This window comes from Cheilinus undulatus, linkage group 3 (genome assembly GCF_018320785.1).
Source record: "Cheilinus undulatus linkage group 3, ASM1832078v1, whole genome shotgun sequence".
Taxonomy (NCBI): domain Eukaryota; kingdom Metazoa; phylum Chordata; class Actinopteri; order Labriformes; family Labridae; genus Cheilinus; species Cheilinus undulatus.
The window spans coordinates 19,281,379-19,302,365 of NC_054867.1; the positions used below are offsets into that span (position 1 = coordinate 19,281,379).

Sequence of the window (20,987 nt, forward strand, 5' to 3'; positions counted from 1 at the left end):
CAGATTCAGCTTGCTAATTGTGCTTCTCTCTCTCTGCCCTTGTCTTGCTCTACCCCTCTTCATCAATTGACACCCTTCATGTTTGGAAATGACAGGACTCTGTTTGGAAACAAGATCAAGTCAGTGGCCAAGAAAGCCTTCTCCGGTCTGGAGACCCTGGAACACCTGTGAGTATCCCACAATGCTCAGCTGCCACTCCATCCGAGAAAAAGTGACAGAGAGAGGCAGAGTGAGTAGGGTAGTTGCGTGGGAGGTGAGGGGGGGATGCATTGCCAAAAGTAGCTGGCAGAGAGCAGACTGCTAGCAATTTAATAGCGTCTTTGTAAAAGGAGAAGACAGCGACTTTTGCAAGCGCCCAGCTGCTTCCCTCCTGTTAGCTTAGCACAATCTCAACTTTGGCCTTTTTTTCCTCCTGCCTCTGCGCAGGAACAGAGTTGTTGAACATATGGTGAGTTCAGCTGAAGAAATGGAATTCCTATAAGCTTTTTCACAGGCCTTTGTCATATCAGGGTGGGGATGGTTAGAATAGCCGGCATGTAGCCTCAGACATTGACATATTTCACCTGTGTTTGAAGGTGAATGGTTGCCAATAAAGCCTTGTGTGTTATGTCCAATCAGGAACCTGGGAGAGAACGCTATTCGCTCCATACAGCCCGATGCCTTCAGTAGAATGAAGAACCTCAAAACCCTGTGAGTTTTGATGATGAATTCACAAAAAAAAAAAAAAAACACATAATTTTCAAACAGACATCACAGTCAGCAGTGCTTTTGGCATTTGTCCATACTCTCTGAAATACATAATCAGTTACAAGTGCAATAGACCACATATACTTACCAGTCCATTTTCTTTTCTTCTCTCTGCAGTCTCATTCAGAGCGACAGCTTCCTTTGTGACTGTCAGCTCCACTGGCTGCCCGACTGGTTGGTGACACGTGGTTTGCAGGCAGGGGTCAACGCCACCTGTGCTCACCCAGAGACCCTGAAGGGGATCAGCATCTTCCAGGCTCCATCCAGCAGCTTTGTTTGTGGTGAGTTTAAGTGTTTGTGCTTAATCTGTGTTTAACAAGATGATGTTCTGTGTGTAGTTTTATATACTTTTCTAATTTTGTAGTTATTTTTTGATTTTAGACATGCTCAAAGATCCTTCTCTTTATTTATTTGCACTTTTAATACCTTTCTATATAGAAGTCCTAAGTCAGCATACATCCATACATTTATTTAGCCTAGTTTTTCTGTCATTACAGGTCATTTCTGGTTGTTTTCTTAAGATCTGAGCTAATTTATGCTGCTATCTTGAGAAAAGCCTGAGCTCACATGATAGCATAACGACATAAATATGTCCATATCTCAAGAAAACAACTGTAACATACCCATTAATACTTAAAAATGGAATAGATGAATGTATGGATGGATGTCCTTTTAGAGCTTCTGTAATATAGTGCATATTTAACTGGTTTATATGGCTTCCTTTTTTACCTGACTCATTTCTACTTCTCCACCACCAGATGACCTCCCAAAACCCCAAATCACTGTGCAGCCAGAAACCACAGTGACAGTCCTGGGCAGTGATGTAAAACTCACCTGTACAGCAGCTAGCAGCAGCTCCTCCCCCATGACCTTTGCTTGGCGTAAAGACCAGGAGCTGCTTCGCAATGCTGAAACAAAAAACTACGCCCATGTACGTGCTCATCATCAAGGAGCAACATCTGATGCACCAGGGGCAGGCGGAGGCGTCATGGAGTACACTACTATCCTGCACCTGCGGCATGTCACCTTCGCCCATGAGGGCCGTTATCAGTGCATCATCACCAACCACTTTGGCTCCACCTACTCCAGCAAGGCTCGCCTTATTGTGAACGGTAGGCATTTCTGTAGAAGGTTGAAGGGTCTGAATGGTCAAATTTTCCCCCACTTGATGAACTTTTTGAGTTGATCTTAATCATGATTATTAAAGGGGAGTTGTGACTCATTTCAGGTGTAAATTAGTGACGACGGGATGAGAGAATGTGAAGGAATATTAAATATCCAGGGCCACTTTAAGACAAGATAGACAGGCAAAAACTTTCTCTGTCAATATGTGCGATATCACATTATTTCCATCAAATAGAACGCCTGTTTACATTGGCTTTATCAGAGTTTCACTTGTCATATTAGACAGAGGAGCCATTGAGATTAGTCGTCATGCAGAGGTTTTTTGTTCCACTTGGATGAAGTCCTCTCTCTCTCCTTCTTGGCCTCTAACTCTCCAAGGATGGTATTCGGAACAAATTGATTCAGCTGGATGTCAGCACTAACAGGGGCTATTTCTTCTGCTCTCAATAACTTGGTTTACTGCAAATGGAGTGCATTAATCATGAGATCTTTTTTCAGTTGTCTTGCACATATGCATGTAAAACAAAGTCGGGGAGTTTTCTGTTTTTTAGATGACACACAACCTGTGAAGGCATGGTTTAGAGCAGTGGTTTTTTTCTCACTTTATTTGCCCAAGGCACACCTAAGATCAGGCCAAAATCTCAAGGCACACCATATTCATATCCATGCATCTTGCAGAATAACCTCTTGCATGCATTAAAGTGTCTTTAGTTTTTGTAAAGTCGTATAAATAACTCATGGCGGTACAAATTCCCATAGCACGTTTAAATTTCCCCCCAAGGCATACCAGTGTGCCTTGTAAAACCATATGAGAACCACTGGTTTAGAGAACTGAGTCACTAGTGGGGTTTTGATCCATCTGTTTTATGTGTCTTTTCAATTTGCATGAAGAAAAATACGTTTGGTACTAGGTACGAAAGCTGGCAGATAAAATGTGTGGGTTTTTTTAGATTTAATTTTAATTTATTTTAATTTATACTATCAGCCATAAGGAGCACAGCATTGAGACCTCTTCTTTGATGCTCTGCCTAGCTATCCCCTGTTTGCACCCTCTTTTTTGCAGTGGGTTTTTTTTTTCCATTTTTTCCTAAATAGTCACCTACTGCCAGACATATTGACTCCTCTGATATTCACATTGCAATAATGGATGGAAACCAGCAAAAAACTGCGTTTTCTTCTTCAACTCTTCACCAGGGTCACCAGCTCTAACCTTGCATAGAAATTGGATTTGTCAGACTCCACACGTCGGTCATTAAACAAATCTGTCCTGTAAAGTTCCAGTCTACAATGTTTGTGCCGATGTGAAAACAATTCAGACCAGTCAGTAAAAAGAATGAGGCAGTAGCTACAGACAGGGTAATGTTGCACTGGAAGCTGTTGACAATGGCTGCCACTGTTATAGTGTTCAGCTGGGATGTAGCTATATTATAGCTGCAGTTTTACCAGAAAGCTTTACATGACAGAAAAAAGTTTGAGTTGGTTTAATGTAGTGTTAGCCTGTACATACAGTATAATAGCTGCTGGTGGAGGGATTAGCTCAGGTGTAGCCACAACGACATATATCAGTTAAAACAAGGGCAGAGCACCACACTGAAGCTTTATATAATGGAGAGCACTTTTAAGCTATTCTCTAGACCTACCTTGACATGAGTTTTATCCACATCAAGCTCCACTGTAAATAAACTAGGGTTGCCTTTTCCTGTTGATCATGCATACAACCTCACTTTGTCTTGTCGCTCTGATTGGCCCATAATGAGTGTGACAGACAGAATGTTCACCCAATCACCTTCCAAGTATTTTTTTTGAAAAAGGCTTGTCCTTCCTAAACGCACTCTATAGGCATTTTCCCAGATTAATGTGAAATGTATCCATGCAATGGATATATAAAACCGTAAATCTGGTGTTACAGGTTGTACCAGCTGGTTAAAAATGTAAAACTGCATGATAGCAAATTATGAAATTGTTTAAAATAAGCATAGAGGAAAGTTGATGTAAAACAAATCTTAAGAATGTAATTTTTTTCAGACAATATTTATGTATATTTTAGTGATGTTCCCAGGTGAACAGTTTTACGTCTGTCAAACCAAAATTATGATCCCCTTCAGTGATCTAGTCTGAATTAAAATAAACACATTCTGTAAACCAACTTCACGCTGGAACCATCCACTTTCAATCCTCTTTTGCAGGTCAACGTCCTCGTTCCTTTACCAAATGTCGTAACTTGATGATTTGGTCATGAGAATAACATGAGACAACTTTATCCCCACTATACCTAGATCAGAATAGTGCTAAACTGTGCTGTTCCCTCCAGATGCTGTTGGTGCTAGCAGTAAGTGGTTTTTTATGTCATAGTAAAAAAACAATGAGAAAGCAAGGTAGTAGTTTTAAGAGCAACTAAAGTGGCTACTAGTGGCTACATTGTAACAGAGCATTTGACTGGGATTTTAGGTCTAAAATGATTAAAAATATTAATCTGTTTAACCACCTCATAATTCAAGTGCTGGCTGGGGATCTGAGTTTCACAGTTGACCCAGCTCGTGGGACACATTCTTATTAAATTTTGTCTCTTGTGTCCACAGTTCTCCCCTCCTTCGTAAAGACGCCCAGGGACAGCACCATCAGAACGGGACACACAGCACGACTTGAGTGCGCTGCTGAGGGACATCCAGCGCCACAGATCGCCTGGCAGAAAGACGGTGGCACAGACTTCCCGGCTGCCCGTGAACGACGAATGCACGTCATGCCTGATGATGATGTCTTCTTCATTATGGACGTCAAACCGGAGGATATGGGTGTCTACAGCTGCACAGCCAAAAACACAGCAGGCACCGTCTCTGCCAATGCCACCCTCACAGTACTAGGTGTGCATTTCTGCCATACGTCCTTGTAGTTTGAGTGTAACACAGTGCTGATCATTTTCCCACATTCTCTTGTAAATAGCTCAGCGCTCAGTTGGGAATTGGTCAGTCTGAGGCTGCAGAATGAGAGGCTTTTTATTTTTCTTTTCTCTGCAGCTGTGGCTGTGCTGCAGGTCAAGGGCCAGAGGTCACAGTTGGGGGTCAAAGGGGGGATGGTGGGTGACCGAGGGGGGGCTCACAGAGGGGTGTTTGTTAGGCATTCCCACCCCTCCCTTCTCCTCTCTCAGTGGGAGGGACAGTCATGGCTGCTTCACTGCAGGCCTCAGTGCTCCCAGTTTATTGGCTGTTTTACACTGTTAAATCAAACAAAACCATCGCAGGACATAGATCATCTTTGTGCTTTGTCTATGAACTGAGCAGAGCAGTCGAACAGGGCTACTGGGGGGTTTCTTTTAATAGTTACAAGCCTTAAATTTCCCCTAAAGTACTTTGAAACAGCACTTTCTAATATATCATGACTGGAGCGGGAGAGGTGGTGCTTCAGTGCTATATTTGCATGTTGTGCGACTAGTGAGAGACTTCTTGGACTTCACAGCAGCTCAAGCTGAGTGCTAATCCACTCAACAATGTAAAATATTGAAGGAAGCCACCATGCCTTTGCACTGAATCTGTGATGTTTGGGTTTAAGAGATGGAGGGGAAGGGGGGGTGCAGCAGTGGCGGCTGCAGTTGAGGGGCCCCTGTCTGGAAAAGAGTGGCGGGGGTGAAAAATGGAGCCAAGGAAGAACTGGAATGGTGAAGTGTGTGGTGGGGGAAGGTAGGAGAGAAAGGACAGAAAGAAAGAGAGGCAGGGGTGGTGGATAGCGGGGGATTGATGGAAAGGGAGAAAGTATTGATAGAAGAGAGAAGGGCGACTGAAGTGGGTTAAGTGAGATCTCTTAATCTGTGTATGTCCCACTGTGAGGGGAAGTGCTCAGTCTGAGAGGAGAGGCCTCCTTTAAAAGAGAGAGAGAGAGAGAGAGAGAGAGAGAGAGAGAGACTGATCCAGTTCAAGGTGCTCTATTCAGCAGAATGAGACATTTCTGGGAAAACACTGAAAACATTGTTCTGAAGAGAATTCTTCTTGTTTGTGGGCTGTAATTAAACATATGAATGTGTCTGTATGACTGATGTGAGTTCAGATGTAAAAACATGATTGTTAGATGAGGCTGTCACAGTGTTTGTGCTGACTCAAAAAGCTGCAATCAGTACTGGGAACTCTGATCTGTACTATAAACCTGAGACTTTGATGATATAGAGTAACAATAGAATAACATAAAAATTGCGGACCTCAGGAGAAGCTAATCACCCTCTCCTTCACAGAGACCCCCCACCTGGCCCAGGACCTGGAGGACCGTAGCGTAGTGGTTGGAGACACTGTGGCTCTGCAGTGTAAGGCCCTGGGCAGCCCTCCACCCCGCATCACTTGGTTGCGCAACGACCAGCCGCTGCGCCCATCCGACAGACACCACTTCACCCCAGGAAATCAGCTGCTGGTCATCGGCTCCGCCTCCCTGGAGGATGCTGGTCGCTACACCTGCCTCATGTCCAACACACTGGGCACGGAGCGTGCTCACAGCCAGCTGGTGGTGACGCGGCGTCGCAGTGCATGTCCAGCACCAGCAGGGCCGAGCACAGTCACTATCGGGATCATCGTCATCGCCGTGGTTACGAGTATTGTGTTGACATCGCTGGTGTGGGTGTGCATCATCTATCAGACCAGGAAAAAGAGTGAGGAGTGTAGCGTCACTAACACAGGTGAGCTATTCTTCCCTGTTTATCATGGTTAAATTTAACTATAATGATAATAATGTTTAATTTTTAGCACTAAATTAACCAGTATCTCCATTTTTTTTCACATAAAGATTTAAATCACTTTATTTTAATACACAATAATGATTATAACAACATGTCTTCAAAGAAAATAGAGGGTTCATCTAATTTAAAAGTAATAAGGTAGACAAGTACAGTAGAACTTCCATTAAAACATGCCATAGACAGAATTTTTAAAGACACTGCCTCCCAGCTTTTCTGCGTCACGATTCCGTGTCTGTCCAAACAGAAAGCATAACCAAGCCTGAAAATGTGTTGCAATTAGAATTAGAGAATGTCATTTTTTCTTCATGGTAATAGGAAAATCAGAGACATTTGATATAAATGTTTAAATGTGATTTTTTTGCAGAGAAAAGGACTTCAGTGATTAATGTTAAAGTAATAAATTCCTGAGTCATCGCTGACGCCATATTCACAGACTGTGTTGTAATCTCTCTCCTCACCCAGATGAGACAATTGTTCCTCCAGATGTACCCAGCTACCTCTCCTCCCAGGGCACACTCTCCGAGCGGCAGGATGTGTGTATCCGTGTGGAGGCAGCTGGTGGACCTCAGCCCAACGGACACGTTGTAGACACCACAGGTACCTCACAGTTCCTCCCCTAATGTTTGTGCTCCCCAGCAGTTTCTCCCACTTCCCATGAGCAAAGCTGCTGTACAACCATGAAAAGAGCCCCGCTGTCCCTGAAGGTCTGCTCAGCATCAGAAATAATTACTGCAGACGCCCCGACCACAGTGTTGACATACGTTTGTTTATGTTTTTGCGCCAAATCATTTTATTTTTCTATCCCTGCCTGCAGGATTCGACGGTGCTGTGCTTTGTACGGACTGTATGGAGAACAGCAGCAACTACTCCAAAGATCCTGATTACCTGCCGCACAGGTTCGGCCCTGTTGGAGGGATGGAGTACCAGCAGCACTCTGCACCCCCAGTACACTCTTACTGCCACCCAGGGGAGCAGAACGACACAGGGACACCATCAACCCCGCTCTGCAACGGGACACCCAATGGGATCCGAAAGGACTTGCATGGCTATCCAAAAAACCACAACACGTTACAACTGGGTGACAGAAAAGGTGAGGCTGAATACACTTAAAAAGATCAGCTAACAGATGCTAACAGCATTAGCCCAGAGACCAACACCTTTTTGCTGACCTTTGCCAGTGTATACAAGCTGAAGCTGTGAGAACTATCAGCAATTTGGGAACCTCTGTTGAGGCAAATTCCTTTAAACATGATTGCTGATGGACTGGCTCCTTGCAGCATTTGACAGTGTATCATAGTTTAATGCTTAGAGCCCCTCAGGAGATCTCTGTGTAAAGACGCTCTGAGTTCTCTGCTGCCAAAGTGCACGTCTCGACCTGCTCTGGGATTCATCTCCTTTAGCAAGGAGTAATACCAGTGGCCTCCAAATACCGATTCTCACCTCCACATGTCAACGCAGCCCTGAGCATACATTCCACTGCCTCTCTATTCTCAAGCTCATATTTGTCTGCACACTTGTCCCATCACTGACTCTGTTTCTTCTTCCCCCTCCCTCTCCTCTTCGCCCCCTCAGTGCCGTTGAGCTCTCCATCACAGGACGAGTCCTTCCACAAGCCGGTGAAGCTGGGTGCTGTGACGTGCCACAGCCACCTGGACAGTGACTGTGAGCCCGAGCTCAGACAGACTCTGCTATCCAATGGACACACCCTCAGAGCCTCTCAAAATGAGAGCGCCCCCCTAAGGAGAGCCAGCGACTAGCAGGAGCTCACCCAAAACTTGGACTCACAGAAGCCGAGTGAAATATACTTTTTTTTTTTTGCACTGGGAAATACATGAACTGCTACCTCATACCGAGGCGAATCATCCTAAACCTCCTGGGTTTGAACTGAAAGGGAGAACCAGGAGAGAGAGGGGCATCCGGAGTGTGAAGGCGGAGCTTGTGTGGGTGGCGTCCCATCTGAGCGTATCAGCTGTACATAGTTAAAAACCTTCGTTTGGGAGGTGACCAATAAGAATTCTAGCTCCAGAAAATGTGACTTGCATTTGAAGCATGTAAATGTAGGGAATCTTGTACAGTGTATGTATGTGCAGGGGATAAAAAAGAGAAATATACCTTTGGACATTTGACTGTACATAAGAGTTTTCTTATATATTATATAACTTTTACAAAAGAGTATTTGAATTTATGTGCATGACAAAGAAAGGAGTGATGGTATTTTTATTTTTCTTCAAAAAAACAGCCTTTTTCAGCTTTTACCAACGTTCAGCTGCGGTGCCTTATTGCATGATCAAAGAAAACTCAAACTATATCAGAGACTTTTGTGAGAGATACTGGTACACTCTTTATAGCAACACTTGATTGCACTTGAATGTTTTTTTGACAAATGCTGCCAAACACGGCCTTACAGAAACACAGTTCACACGCATTGTTTATTTGAATGAAGGAAGAGCTTTTATGTGAAATATTTTGGTACGTCTGATGGTTCAAACTGGGATATTGGAGGGCGATCAGTCGAAGCACTTTTATAATCAATTCATACACAAGCAGATATGACATCTGCCAATAGGAACGCAGGATCATCCTCTGTGTGAAGAGATATTTCTCACATACTTTACAGTTAAGGCTCTTCCACCTGTTTTACTTAAAGGTACTGCGAAGCTGCTCTGATCTAGCTAAGAGAAAATATTCTTCTCTAAATGATCTCTTACTTGTTCAAGATACCTGGCACAATTTTGCAACAAAATGTGAGCAAATGCTGGCCAACAGTTGTGATCTATTAGTACTGATCAGTCATAAATTCTTTGTCACATTCAAAAAGAAACCTACTGCAAAGCGACTTTATTTAAACGGTCAGATGCTCAATTCTTACAGCTGTTTCAGACTGGCTGCCTGTTTTGCTGCGCACCTGTTCCATATGCCCGTGGTCAGCGGCTTTCATGACTTTGCTGCTTGTCGGCCGTGTCTCCCCCTGTCAAAGCTCTGTCATTCTTAAGTTTAACCTCAGTTAACCGTCCTACAAGTGACTTGATTCAGTGCTGAATGATGTGGGAAAACAAGCTAAATGAGATTTTTTTCCCAACATTGCATTTGCGATTTATCATGCAATTATTTTTTAAGTTCATCATATGTATTTTTCAGCAAACAAGAACAGTAAATCATTTTATATTATAATCAAAACAAGAGAGTTTCTCCAAAGAAATTCTAAACCACGCATTTACTTTGAAAGTGTACTCGTACTATTTTTTTCTTTCCCATGACATTATGTACCAGTGTAGAAACCAAAAGCTACGAAAACAGCAGAAGTTTATAGAACAGCTTGTATTAAACAGACACATTTTAGCTCATGGCCTTCCGGGGGTCATAAAGAAACAGACTACAAACATATCCTTCTAATGTGGATGTACATAATTGCTACAAGGTAAACTTGGCTCTCTATTTATAATTTTCCTGTCTGCTTTGACCCATAACTGCGCGCAGTATGCTAAAAAATAGCTGAGAGCTCCATTCTTTAAATTCTCTGCGCGCATCAGGCATGTGAGATGCGCCGCTCATGAAGGCAGTCTGAAAGCCCTGACATGCAAACAAACTGAAAATCAAGCTGTGTTGTGGCCAAAACACATCTCCAGTCTGAAACTGACTCGATTCTATTTAGTTTGGCCAGGAAGAGAATCAGGTAAATGATCTGTTGTTACTGCTGTAATGTGCCTGAACATCCATCACTGTGCATTCAAAGGTTGTCAACGTTTTTGATGCTTTTATACTTTTCAATACCACCTGTCTGCAATATACGGAATATACATAAGACACACCTGAGATCTCACAGAAACTTGCATGATCAAACGTGACATTAGAAGAAAAACAAACATGGAGGGCAATAGAAATCCTCAGCTGGCTGTCATGACATGCATTATTGTTGCAGCAAAAATAAAAAAAAAAAACAATGGAAAGAATCCTGGCTGAGATAATGGTAAAGCTTGTTTATGTCTGTGAGCCTTAATAGCATGCAACATCTGGTTGGTGATGCCACCAGCTCTCTGCTATTTCATTGGTTGTTGCAGTCATTTCATCAGTTGTGGTCTGACATAAAATGATAAAATCTAGTCCTTGCCCAGCAAAACAGAGTAAAATAAAAACAGATTCAAACCTAGAACTTCTGTACATCCTTGCTGCTTTTTACAGGCACCAATTCACGACCCGCTGAAAGTAGCTTCATGACCCACTTTTAGGTCCCGACCCATCCGTTTAGAACCAATGGTCTAGCATGTCCCCAACCTTAGTACAAGTAAGAAAATAAACTTTAAACATGCACCTATTTTATAAGGAAGATGCACAGGAAAGGGAAAAATTCTTTTATAAACTGAGTGAAACTCCTGCCCTTTGCTAAATTGCTGAAAAACATTGGTTATGTTTTTCTGCAGATTAGGGAAATTGTAGGGGAGTTACCCTGCTATTTTTGTTAACAAAATGCTAGAAACCAGTCAGTTTTGGGCATATAGGGCTTGTATTTTTGCTGCTGTGGTATTGAAAAGGGTATTCAATGTTTGCTAGATTCCTATGTTTGTTTACGTTTCGGTATTTTGACAACCATAATGCATATTCTCAAGCAAATGGCCAGTAATCCTGCCTCTGTCACATAAATCAGTACATGTTTATCCTCATCACTGCAGTTGAACAATGTTTCAGGTAACCAAAGGTGCGGCCTCATGCTGTGAACATTTAGGAAGCTTGTGAAAAGTGCTCTAACCAAACCCGTCAGGGCTATCATGATCCCTGAACACGCTGGCTCACAAATCAAAGTACTTACATTGTCTCATGTATTTGTGCTCTGTTACCTGTGGCCTTATCAAGGTAAACTGGAGGACACACTCCTCTGGTTTCACCTGATAGCACCTATCAGAGGTGATTTTTTTACCAGCAAGACCAATCAGAGATCCGTGTGTGAAAAGAGATCCCATTGTAGCAGGTAAAAGGGACAAGAGGAAGCAAGGTGCAGCTGAGTTATTTATTGAACCGTTGTACCAATGTCAAGGCTGAAACAGTGAAGTATCTAACATGGCATTGAAGTGTCCAATAAAACCCCATTTTGCTATGATTCTATGTGTTTCTTGTTTTATTGAAAGGATGTTTGAGTGAATCTGAGCAGCTGAGTTAGCATTTAGCAGATACAGAGAAGCCATCAATTTAAATGGAGCATGCACAAGACACAAAACCCTGAGACCTTGATCTTCAAAGCAGTAAAGTAGCTTGTGCATGGACCACAAACACACACAAACTCAAAGCTAATCTTCCCACCAGGAATGTGTCCTGGCTCCCCGAAGCTCCCAAAGACAGCAGGCATATTTTTTCCTTCTGTGGGCTGTTTAAAATATTTGCGATCGAGTCAGGGTTGGACCGAGGGTCAGTAGCTGGCCAGAATGTGCATTCCAGATGGATGTGTGTCACTGGATGATTGACGTGCCCCTGGCTGTGGCCTCCACCAATCACACACCGGCCATTGTTGTCCAACAGCCTAGTGACAAGCAGCATGACAAACACTCCCACCTGTGAGGCCATCCGTCTCCCTGTGCAGCCGCCAGGATTTATCAAGCCCTCGGTTTTACCTCAGAGCTGACTGCAAGGACAACACCAAGCTTATTCACCGAATACAAGAGGAAAAACACTGATTATAAAGCCAGTTGTTCTTGCAAATGCAATTATATAATCCCCCTTTAATCGGACATAGAGGAATGATTTGTGTGTCTTCTGACTAAAAGGTTTTCTTGGATAGTTCTGCACTTTTTTTTCTTAAAAAAGGGACATGAGGAAACCATCAGTGCTGAACCAACTAGCCAAAAGAGAAGGCATCTCATTTGCACTCATCTTATCTTTAACATAAAAAACCACTTAACTGCCCTGACGAATCCTGCGAGACAGTTTTTATCCATTTAATTTCAGCCTTTGCTGCAACAGACATTCAGAGATATAATATGCTTTTTCACAATCATACCATTTCCTGTGTAAGGCCAGATGCAATAACATCTGTATTTCATGTTGTATCATAACAACTGATATTTAAATGGTCAATTTAGAACAGACCACAACACAAACATATTTTCCCTCAAGTTAATTCCCTACATGCAGTCAGCAGCTGATATCCCGGAAACTTGGCAAATAAAATCAAAGCCAGCTGTGCAGCAAGATACCACTCAGACTGAGTGGGAAAAATGTGTTTTTTGGGATCTGTTGACCAGATCCTGAAGTTTGTCCACTACTTATATCTGTAACAAAATACAATCAGCCCCGTTGAAAATATGATACACCTTAATTCATTTAAAGTGCCTTTAAAAAGTATTCACCCCCTCTGATGTTTTACCCTTTTATTCTTTTATAAATCAGTCATGGTTGATGTAATTGGGCTTTTTTTTTCTTGACAAAAAAAAAAAAATCTTTTTAATGTCAAAGTGAAAACAGATTTCTACAATGTCAATTAAAACACAAATATTTAGCATGAAATAAGTGATTGCATATATACTAACCCCCTTTAAAGTGACTGACCTAATTCAACAGTGGTCCAGCCAGTTGATGCTAGTAATCTCACAATAAGTGAAATGAGGATCACCAGAGTGCAGTGAATGTGACTCAAGTGATTGTAGTATAAAGACACCTGTGTCTGGGAGGTCTACGCAGTGGTTAATCAGTATTCCTGGCTACCATTACACCATGAAGACAAGAGAACACTCCAAGCAAATCGGCGAAAAAGTTATTGAAAAGTATAAGTCAGGGGATGGATACAAAAAATTCCAAGGCACTGAACATCCCTGAAGCAGACTCAGTGCTGTGATTAAAGCCAAAGATGCATCTACTAAATACTGACTAGAAGGGGGTAAATATTTATGCAGTCACTTATTCTATATTACATGTTTTTATTTTGAAATCTGTTATCATTTAGAGTTTTTTTTATGATTTTCTTTGGTCAAAAAGCCAACTTGTATTGACCATGATTGATTTATTAAATCAATAAGAAGGTCAAACATTCAAAAGGTGAATACTTTTTATTGGCACTAATGAGGCAACAATCTATTTAAGTTAACCTCATGCACCAAATATGAAAATTTATGAAAGAATAAACAATTAATGCAACAAAGTAACTGGACAAGTATTTCAAGTTGCACACTAAACTTCTTGGCAATAAGGACATAATAAATGTTGTGTATCCAAAGCTTAAACGAAAGCTTAAGCAGGACAGTAGGGACTCCTAATAAAAGCAAAGCCTTTTTTAATTGAACAAAGTGTTCATTGTTGTAGGCATCCACAGTATAAAATTAAAGCTCCTGCAGGTGGATGAGCTCAGATGTGCTTCAGCAGGAATGTAACAATGCTGTGATATTACCCAGCCTCTCCCTGGTGGGTCTTAAACACAGGTGACCTGGCTTAGCAGAGAGAAAAATATGGATGAAGCACTAAAATGATCATGAAACTAAACCGTGGGGGCATTCGCAGAACCAAAGGAATCATGAAATCTCAGTCAAAGCATAAAAAGAGACAGCATTTAATAGCATAACTTATGAATTCACACACATTAAACAGTAAAGATGCTCACTGACAGTCTCTGGTGACAGGGCGTTGTCTGCGTTTTTCCACACTAGCTCAAGATCAGGCTGTTAACTCCAAAGGGCTCAGATGAGCAGGAACAGCACACTGGGCGAGATCAGGCCTGAGGACGGTGCTCTCTCAGAGTACCTGGTGTCTGTTACCTCCAGGGGCCCTCACATCACTGATGTTCAGTGTGGAGCAGCTTAGTGGACAAGGGTGCAACTTTGAGAGCCATTTCTCCTCCTTTCCCTCTGGCAGGTCAGACCTGCGGACAGTCACTGATGACATGCTGCTATAGCAAAGTGCTGCGGACCTTCTCATAGGCTCCCAAGAAGATAAAACCACCCAAGCTGATGAAGGTCATCCTCGGGATGCTGCCCGCAAAAAGCCTACAGAAGAAAAAAAGCATAAAACAGACATTAATTAAAGTTTGAGAAAACTTTGTCTTTGTTTTCTTAACAGCCTCGACTATCACGCAGGCAGGAATTGACAGTAAATTGTCAGTTTGGGGGCACAGGTGGCTTATATGTTATGTCACATCTCATGTACGTATGCAGCCTGGGTTCGGTTCCAGCCTGTGGCTCTTTTCCATCTTGTCTCTCCTCCACCCTCTCATCCTCATTTCTGATTCTGATTAACATGAATCATTTTGTATTTTGATTTTTTTAAGTCTATATAAACAATTCTTATTTAGATTTTTGATTTGGGAATCAAATGAATGCAAAGAGATGTTGTTTTAAGATGTTGACTTTCTGATTTATTTCTTAAACCAGTGGTTCCCAAAGTGGGGGTCGGGACCCCCGAAGGGGTTGCGGGATGATGTCAATTTTGGGGTGTTTTTGCATGCATTACTTTCCCTTTAGAACACATCTCACTTAATAACTATGGTGTATTTAAGCTGAACTCATTTTAAGACCTTTTTTTTTTTACAATGATGGAAAAATATAACTCTTGAATCACTTTAAATTTCTCTTTGTTTTTTTGGAAAGCATTCCCTCCTCTTCAGTGTCTCCCAATCTACTCAGGGGTCCAAACTCACTTTGGGAACCACAGGCTTAGAAGACGGAAAAAGCTTTAGCTTATTCTGTAAAATACAGTGTTTACTACTGTTACACATGAAGAAATACACAGGAGTGCATGTACAAAACGACTCACTGACATCCAAGTATCCCAGATTGATGTGACTGCCCTGACACTTTTAAAGAGCTATGTTGTTGGTTATTTGGTCTAAGAAACCCAGTTAAGGTTAACAATTAACCTCAGAGAATTTCTCAACAAACTGTTCTTTTTTTAATGCTTTTATTATGTCTGTTTATTGGTGAGAAATTAGACTTTAAAAATAGTGATGGTGTCCTTAATCACTGTTGGAGCAGGGAGACTCTATGGTATCTTTTTTCCCATTCAAACAACTGTAATTAACAGATTTTTAACCTTAATTCTTATTGCTACCAACGGATTAATGTAAGCAGCCCTACAAGTTATAAAATAACTTATCCTCATTAATCATTAAATTAAGGCTTTTTTTCCACTATTCAAAAGTACCTATGTATCTATTTTTTCTAAAGAGATGAGGTCATGTGATTAACACAAGAACACACAGGACTGCAGGCACTTCATAAGCATAATGTTAAAGTAGTCTTGCTACACTGATACCACAGAGACAAAACAAATGTAACTGAGACTGAAATTAACCTGCATTTGATGGCAAAAAATGATTAGTCTGCATGGACAATTATCATTGTTAGGAGATTTTAAAATCCACAGTAAATTTACTACATTTATAAAAAACAATAATCTTGAGGAGCAGATCTTTGTCCAGAAGGTCCTAGCTTATTTCATAACACTGCTGCAGTGATGACCCCCCGCCCCCCAGAAATATGCAGAAATACATTTAAAAGTTGCATATTTTGTTTGGCAGAATCAAAAAGAACACAACTGCCATTAGTTCAGATGCTGTTTGTTGCTCTAAACTCTTGACTCTCTTCTTTCATTCCTTTCTTCTTTGAGTTTTGCCAGCACTGCTTCACTTTGAGGATTTTCTTACCATGTCTGGAGTTTCTTAGGTTCTTCACATGAACATTCACAACCTCAGCTTGGATGTTCATGTTTAATCCTCCACGGTGTGTTGTTGTAACTTGTGTTGTAAAGGAATTGTGATCATAGATGATGGCGACTGACTGTATCAGGAGTCTTTCTACTGATCGACAGTGTCCGTGAGTGATTTATGCTCCTTCATGGCAGCAGGGCCTTGAGTTTGGGTGCAGAGGGTGCATGGGAGCAGGTCAGACATGAGGCCTTGTCAGTGGAGCCACTTTACAAAGAGTCAGAGAGGCCCTGAGTTCCAGAGTATGAGGCCCAACATGAGGCTGTTGACGTTGTGGGGGTCAGAGGATGTGATGAGCCATGAGAGAGTACTCGTCTCCCAAGACCCCTCTTCTCTCAGTCCACCCCACTACACACAGCTGTTTTTGGGATTAGACTTCAATTCCCCACCCTCGGGCCTCCTCGGAGCTCGAGCCCCCCTTCTTTCTTCTCTCTCTATGCGTGACTGATGGCCAGATGACATCCACACATGTCCCTCCTCTGTCCATCCTTCCATTTCTCTCCATCCATGTCCACCATGGCCCCCTCAGCTGGCTCAGTTGTTCGGGGATTTCTCCTCCGTCTCTCTTTCTTGCTGCGTCATGCACCTCACTGACACGTGCTCACTTGCCTGTTGTACATCTCTCTCTTATTCCTCTCTGCCTGTCTCAGAGTATTTGCCTACTGACACCTTCCGTCTGCCAAGCCGCCCCCACGCTCACATGGTCTGGCCCCGGCCGAGCCAGATGTAACGGATGAAGAGTATTGTGTGTTTGTGGATGGGTGCCTGTGTGAGGAGGAACGTCTGTGCACAGAAAATATCTGTCTGTATTCATCATCTGCGTGGGTGTTTGTGTTCGTACTTCTGTTTCTGTCCATGTCGATTTCTTGAAAAACTTTGAAACAGAACAAATGCTGTTACATTCTGTCAGCTGAGCTCATGCAGTAATAAAGAGAAGAAGCCTTTTACACAGCTGACATTATGATTTTCCTTGTTATAGTGAGACAGCACAGAGGTTAGTTATGACACTACCAAATGATCCGTTCTTTTTAAGTAAGTCCTGGTGCTATATTAATATGGACAGCCGTCTCCTTCTGTTTTATTAAGTGAAGCCCAAATACATCCTATGAATGGTACATTATTTGCTGATGATGTAATTTTGAGCCAAATATGGCTAAAGCAAGTTGGCTGATGGAACCTCAAAATTGACACCCCTTCCACCAACCCTATTTGTCCCGCCAATAAAATGTCAATGATCTCCAAGGTTGGTACAGCCCACAGCAGAGCGGATTCTTGTGAATTGAACAGAAGTGGCATAATTTGCCAGCGCAATGTACTTACAGTTTTTATACCTTCATAGCAAATATTACAAAATAAGCAATATTTCATAAATAAGCAGAGAAATGGTTAGAGGACTAAACTGGAGGTCACTTGATAGACCCATTTTAGAAATATTACACAAATGGTGGCTCGCTTTGGCTTTGTTACCTTCTAGCTACACTAGCAACAAAGTTAAGGTAACTACGTAAGCAAATGTAGCTAAGTTAGCTTCAGCAACATGAGTTTTAGCTAACAAAGCTACAGCTAATGTAGCTACATAAGCTATGTACAGCGCTTAACAAATTTAGTAGACCACCACCCAAAGTAAGGTTTATGCCACAGCCGCCCTAAATTAACAGCATTGGTAATTACCAAAATCATTTTTTATGTTTCTGCAATGGTTAATACACCAATATGTAGAAGATCTTTAAACCAAATGATATTTTTAATGCTAAAATATAATTGTTATTCTTATGTTCTCAGAGAAGCCCAGTGAGTCGGCTCAAATTTGAGTATAAAAAGGTGAATTCAGGTTGAAATTCCTCATTCCTGTTCAAAATGGTAAAACGGTTTTAGTTTTAAACAAGTTTTTGAAAGATTTCTAAAATAATTATGTTTTCTTGTTTTTATGACAGGTGGTCTAATAAATTTGTTAAGCACTGTACATCACATAGCTATGTAGCTTATGTAGCTAGGTTAGCTATGTTAGCTACGCAGCTATGTTAGTATCGAAATATTGAGCTTCATGAGCTTAACTTTTAACTACATTAGCTAGGCAGTTACATTATTAAATAAGTAAGTATATCTATGAGGTTCATTAGCTTAAGTTACATTAGCCACATAGCTACATCATTTACATAGCTTACGCAGCTAAGGGAGCTACATTAGCTATGTTAGAATGTTATCATGAAGGATGAGCTTTTTCCTGTAAGCAGACTGGTTACTGTGATTTTTTTACTGTTTTAAGGTCAGGTAATGAACTTTTAACTTTTTCGTATTCTAACCCTCACCAAAATCCTTACCTTAACCCAAGTGAAAGTTAAATCTGATTTTATTTTGAAATTTTTAGCATGCATAGCTGTAAGGGCTGGGAAATTAATCAAAATTAAGGTAAAAATTTTCACATCACATAATAATTAAAATATTTCAATCTATTGTGTTTGTCAAAATACCAACTTAAACTTAAAAAATAATCTAATATTAAATGACAATCACAGTATTGGCGGGAAAAAATTGCAATTTGATTATTTTCCCTAATTGTTCAGCCTTAATATCTCTTCTGACGAGGCATCGTGGCATCTCAGATTAACGGTCTGTGAAAGGTGCTGTCTGAGATTCTGATCTGCAACCAGACATGAGTTGACATGAGTATGGTTTTGCTGAGTAGGGAAAATGTTGCCAAGAGCTGTGCTCACGCAGCATTTATGTAACAAAGGGTTTCGTCTGGACCTACTCTTTTTGTTAAGTGGCTTGCATAGAAATAATTCTTAATTGACGATTGGCCATGGCTCAAGTCATAGACTGTGGAAAGAATTGGGCAAAGCCTGTGTCACATCAGCCGTCTGCTTACAATAGGTGGACTCAAACTGCTTTTGAAGCCAATCTTCCATACTGAAATCGCTGTCTCAACCAAACTTTAAATTAACCTAACACCCTGCCCACTAAGCTTGACTTCCTGTCTAGCTAGCATTCTGGTTGACAGAAACGTAGCTTCTGCCTGTGGAGCTATCTGTCATACAAATGAGACACGCCAATCAGTGCACAGTGAGGTTTTTCCTAAATATAATCCAAACCACTGTGGTACAACCCCGTACAGTGAGAGCACATGATGACATTAGCTAATGAGACACGTTTGGTATTTTGAGCTAGGCTGTAAACCAGTTTATTTCTTGTGCAAAAAACGGCTTTTAACATGTGTTCAGACGGGACTTCCAGTGTTCCAGCAGCCAGCCTCAAGTGAACTCTCACTGTATTGCAATTTCTTGTGCTTCTGCACTGGCTTCATTTTCAGGACCGGAGCTTGCCGCTTGGCTCCAGCATGTGAATTTCACTTGATAACACCGGCACTGTGTCGTTCACAGGCCCGACAGAGACACTCTGCTGCCTGTGCTAAGAGCTGTGGCTGTGTGTCAGCCCTCGGCATACTGGAGCAGTTGCAACAGTTACCATCACTGACAACATGGACACATTGGAGAACTTTTGCACAAAATTCCATTCACTTGATACAAAACCAACAGACTAGTGGAAAGTCAGAGTGGAGAGATTCCCTATACAGCTAGGGCTGGCACACCAATTCCCCTGCAATGTCAATACCACCTGAGCAGGTGTTTTCAGCTGCTTGACTGCTTGTGACCAGGCTGCGCTCCTGTCTGACCCTTAATCTCAATTTCACCTCTGCACAACTGATAAGTTCCATATATAACCAACTACATGGCCTACAGTTGCAATAGCATTACCATCTTCAACAGACACGTGCTTCATGCATGCCACTCCAGGTAGTGACAACGCTGATGCTACTTATCCTATCACATCGCCCTTCTCCGGTCCTCTCAGCCCAGCTATGCAGAGTGGTGAGCTGCAAGCACGGGGACATCATTTGAGTTTCCTGTGGGTGACCTCTCTTTTCAGTTGAAGCCTGAAGCCTGATCAGTGAACTCTGGCTCCCATAGCCAGGCCCCTCTATACTAGCTTTCACTTCCCACCATATCAACACAAATATCTCATTTATCTTACCTACCCTACAACATGGCTATCACAGCCCAAACAGCATCAGCATCTTCAACATACCCAGGCTCTGTATGTGCAACCCTGATTGGGGAAAATGCAGAAACTAAATGCCATAGCCCTGGTACCTAATTGCCCCTTAAAAAAAGTTCAAGGCAGACATTGGGACACAATGAGTTGTAGCCTAATTTTCATGCTCCAGTTCTATTTTCTCATTGTACTGTAATTGGACTGAATTTTTAAGGCTACATAACTTGGCTTAGACAATCATTTTTCTGAACTTTTTTTAGAACTACATTAAGTTAACATATGTTTCCTAAGTAAGAATGTTTCTCTGCACTTTTCATTTTCTTTACTCCTCTCATAGATCCACCTCAGAGCTGTAGGTTATGTCCTTTCAGTGCACTAAAGATAGGTTTCATTCCTGGAGGCTTGAGGGCAGCTCTTTAATTGGAAACTCAAGATTTGCTCATACGTCACTGCTAAGCTACAAGGTGCTGAGTATGATGAGGATCACAAAACCATCCCAACTATTCACGCAGCTACAAGTTTCTGAATTCCCTTGCTTGGATCGAGTGTTTTACAAGACGGCCAGTGAAGGTATAGCTAAGCATGGCTTGGAAAAGAAGGTTCAGTGTGAGAGACTGAGAGGGAGTGTAACTGCTAAAAAACCCATGTGGAGACATACTGTAAGTACATTTC

The 20,987-nt window shown here is 41.8% G+C and overlaps 2 protein-coding genes across 2 annotated transcripts in view; one reads left to right on the plus strand and one right to left on the minus strand.

Annotated features, from left to right (window-relative positions):
• lrig1 (leucine-rich repeats and immunoglobulin-like domains 1) overlaps positions 1–11,678 on the plus strand; it is a 45,027-nt gene extending 33,349 nt beyond the window's left edge. Inside the window, exons 10-18 of the mRNA XM_041782277.1 lie at positions 96–167; positions 619–690; positions 865–1,028; positions 1,506–1,859; positions 4,452–4,733; positions 6,092–6,526; positions 7,049–7,183; positions 7,401–7,676; positions 8,159–11,678. Of these exons, the coding sequence (XP_041638211.1) occupies positions 96–167; positions 619–690; positions 865–1,028; positions 1,506–1,859; positions 4,452–4,733; positions 6,092–6,526; positions 7,049–7,183; positions 7,401–7,676; positions 8,159–8,343 (1,975 nt within the window). The 3' untranslated portion in view covers positions 8,344–11,678. The remainder of the gene's footprint in view (positions 1–95; positions 168–618; positions 691–864; positions 1,029–1,505; positions 1,860–4,451; positions 4,734–6,091; positions 6,527–7,048; positions 7,184–7,400; positions 7,677–8,158) is intronic.
• A 2,420-nt stretch (positions 11,679–14,098) lies between these two features.
• The window catches only part of slc25a26 (solute carrier family 25 member 26), an 87,189-nt gene continuing 80,300 nt past the window's right edge, over positions 14,099–20,987 (minus strand). The window contains exon 10 of the mRNA XM_041783109.1: positions 14,099–14,547. Coding sequence (XP_041639043.1) covers positions 14,451–14,547 — 97 coding nt within the window. The 3' untranslated portion in view covers positions 14,099–14,450. The remainder of the gene's footprint in view (positions 14,548–20,987) is intronic.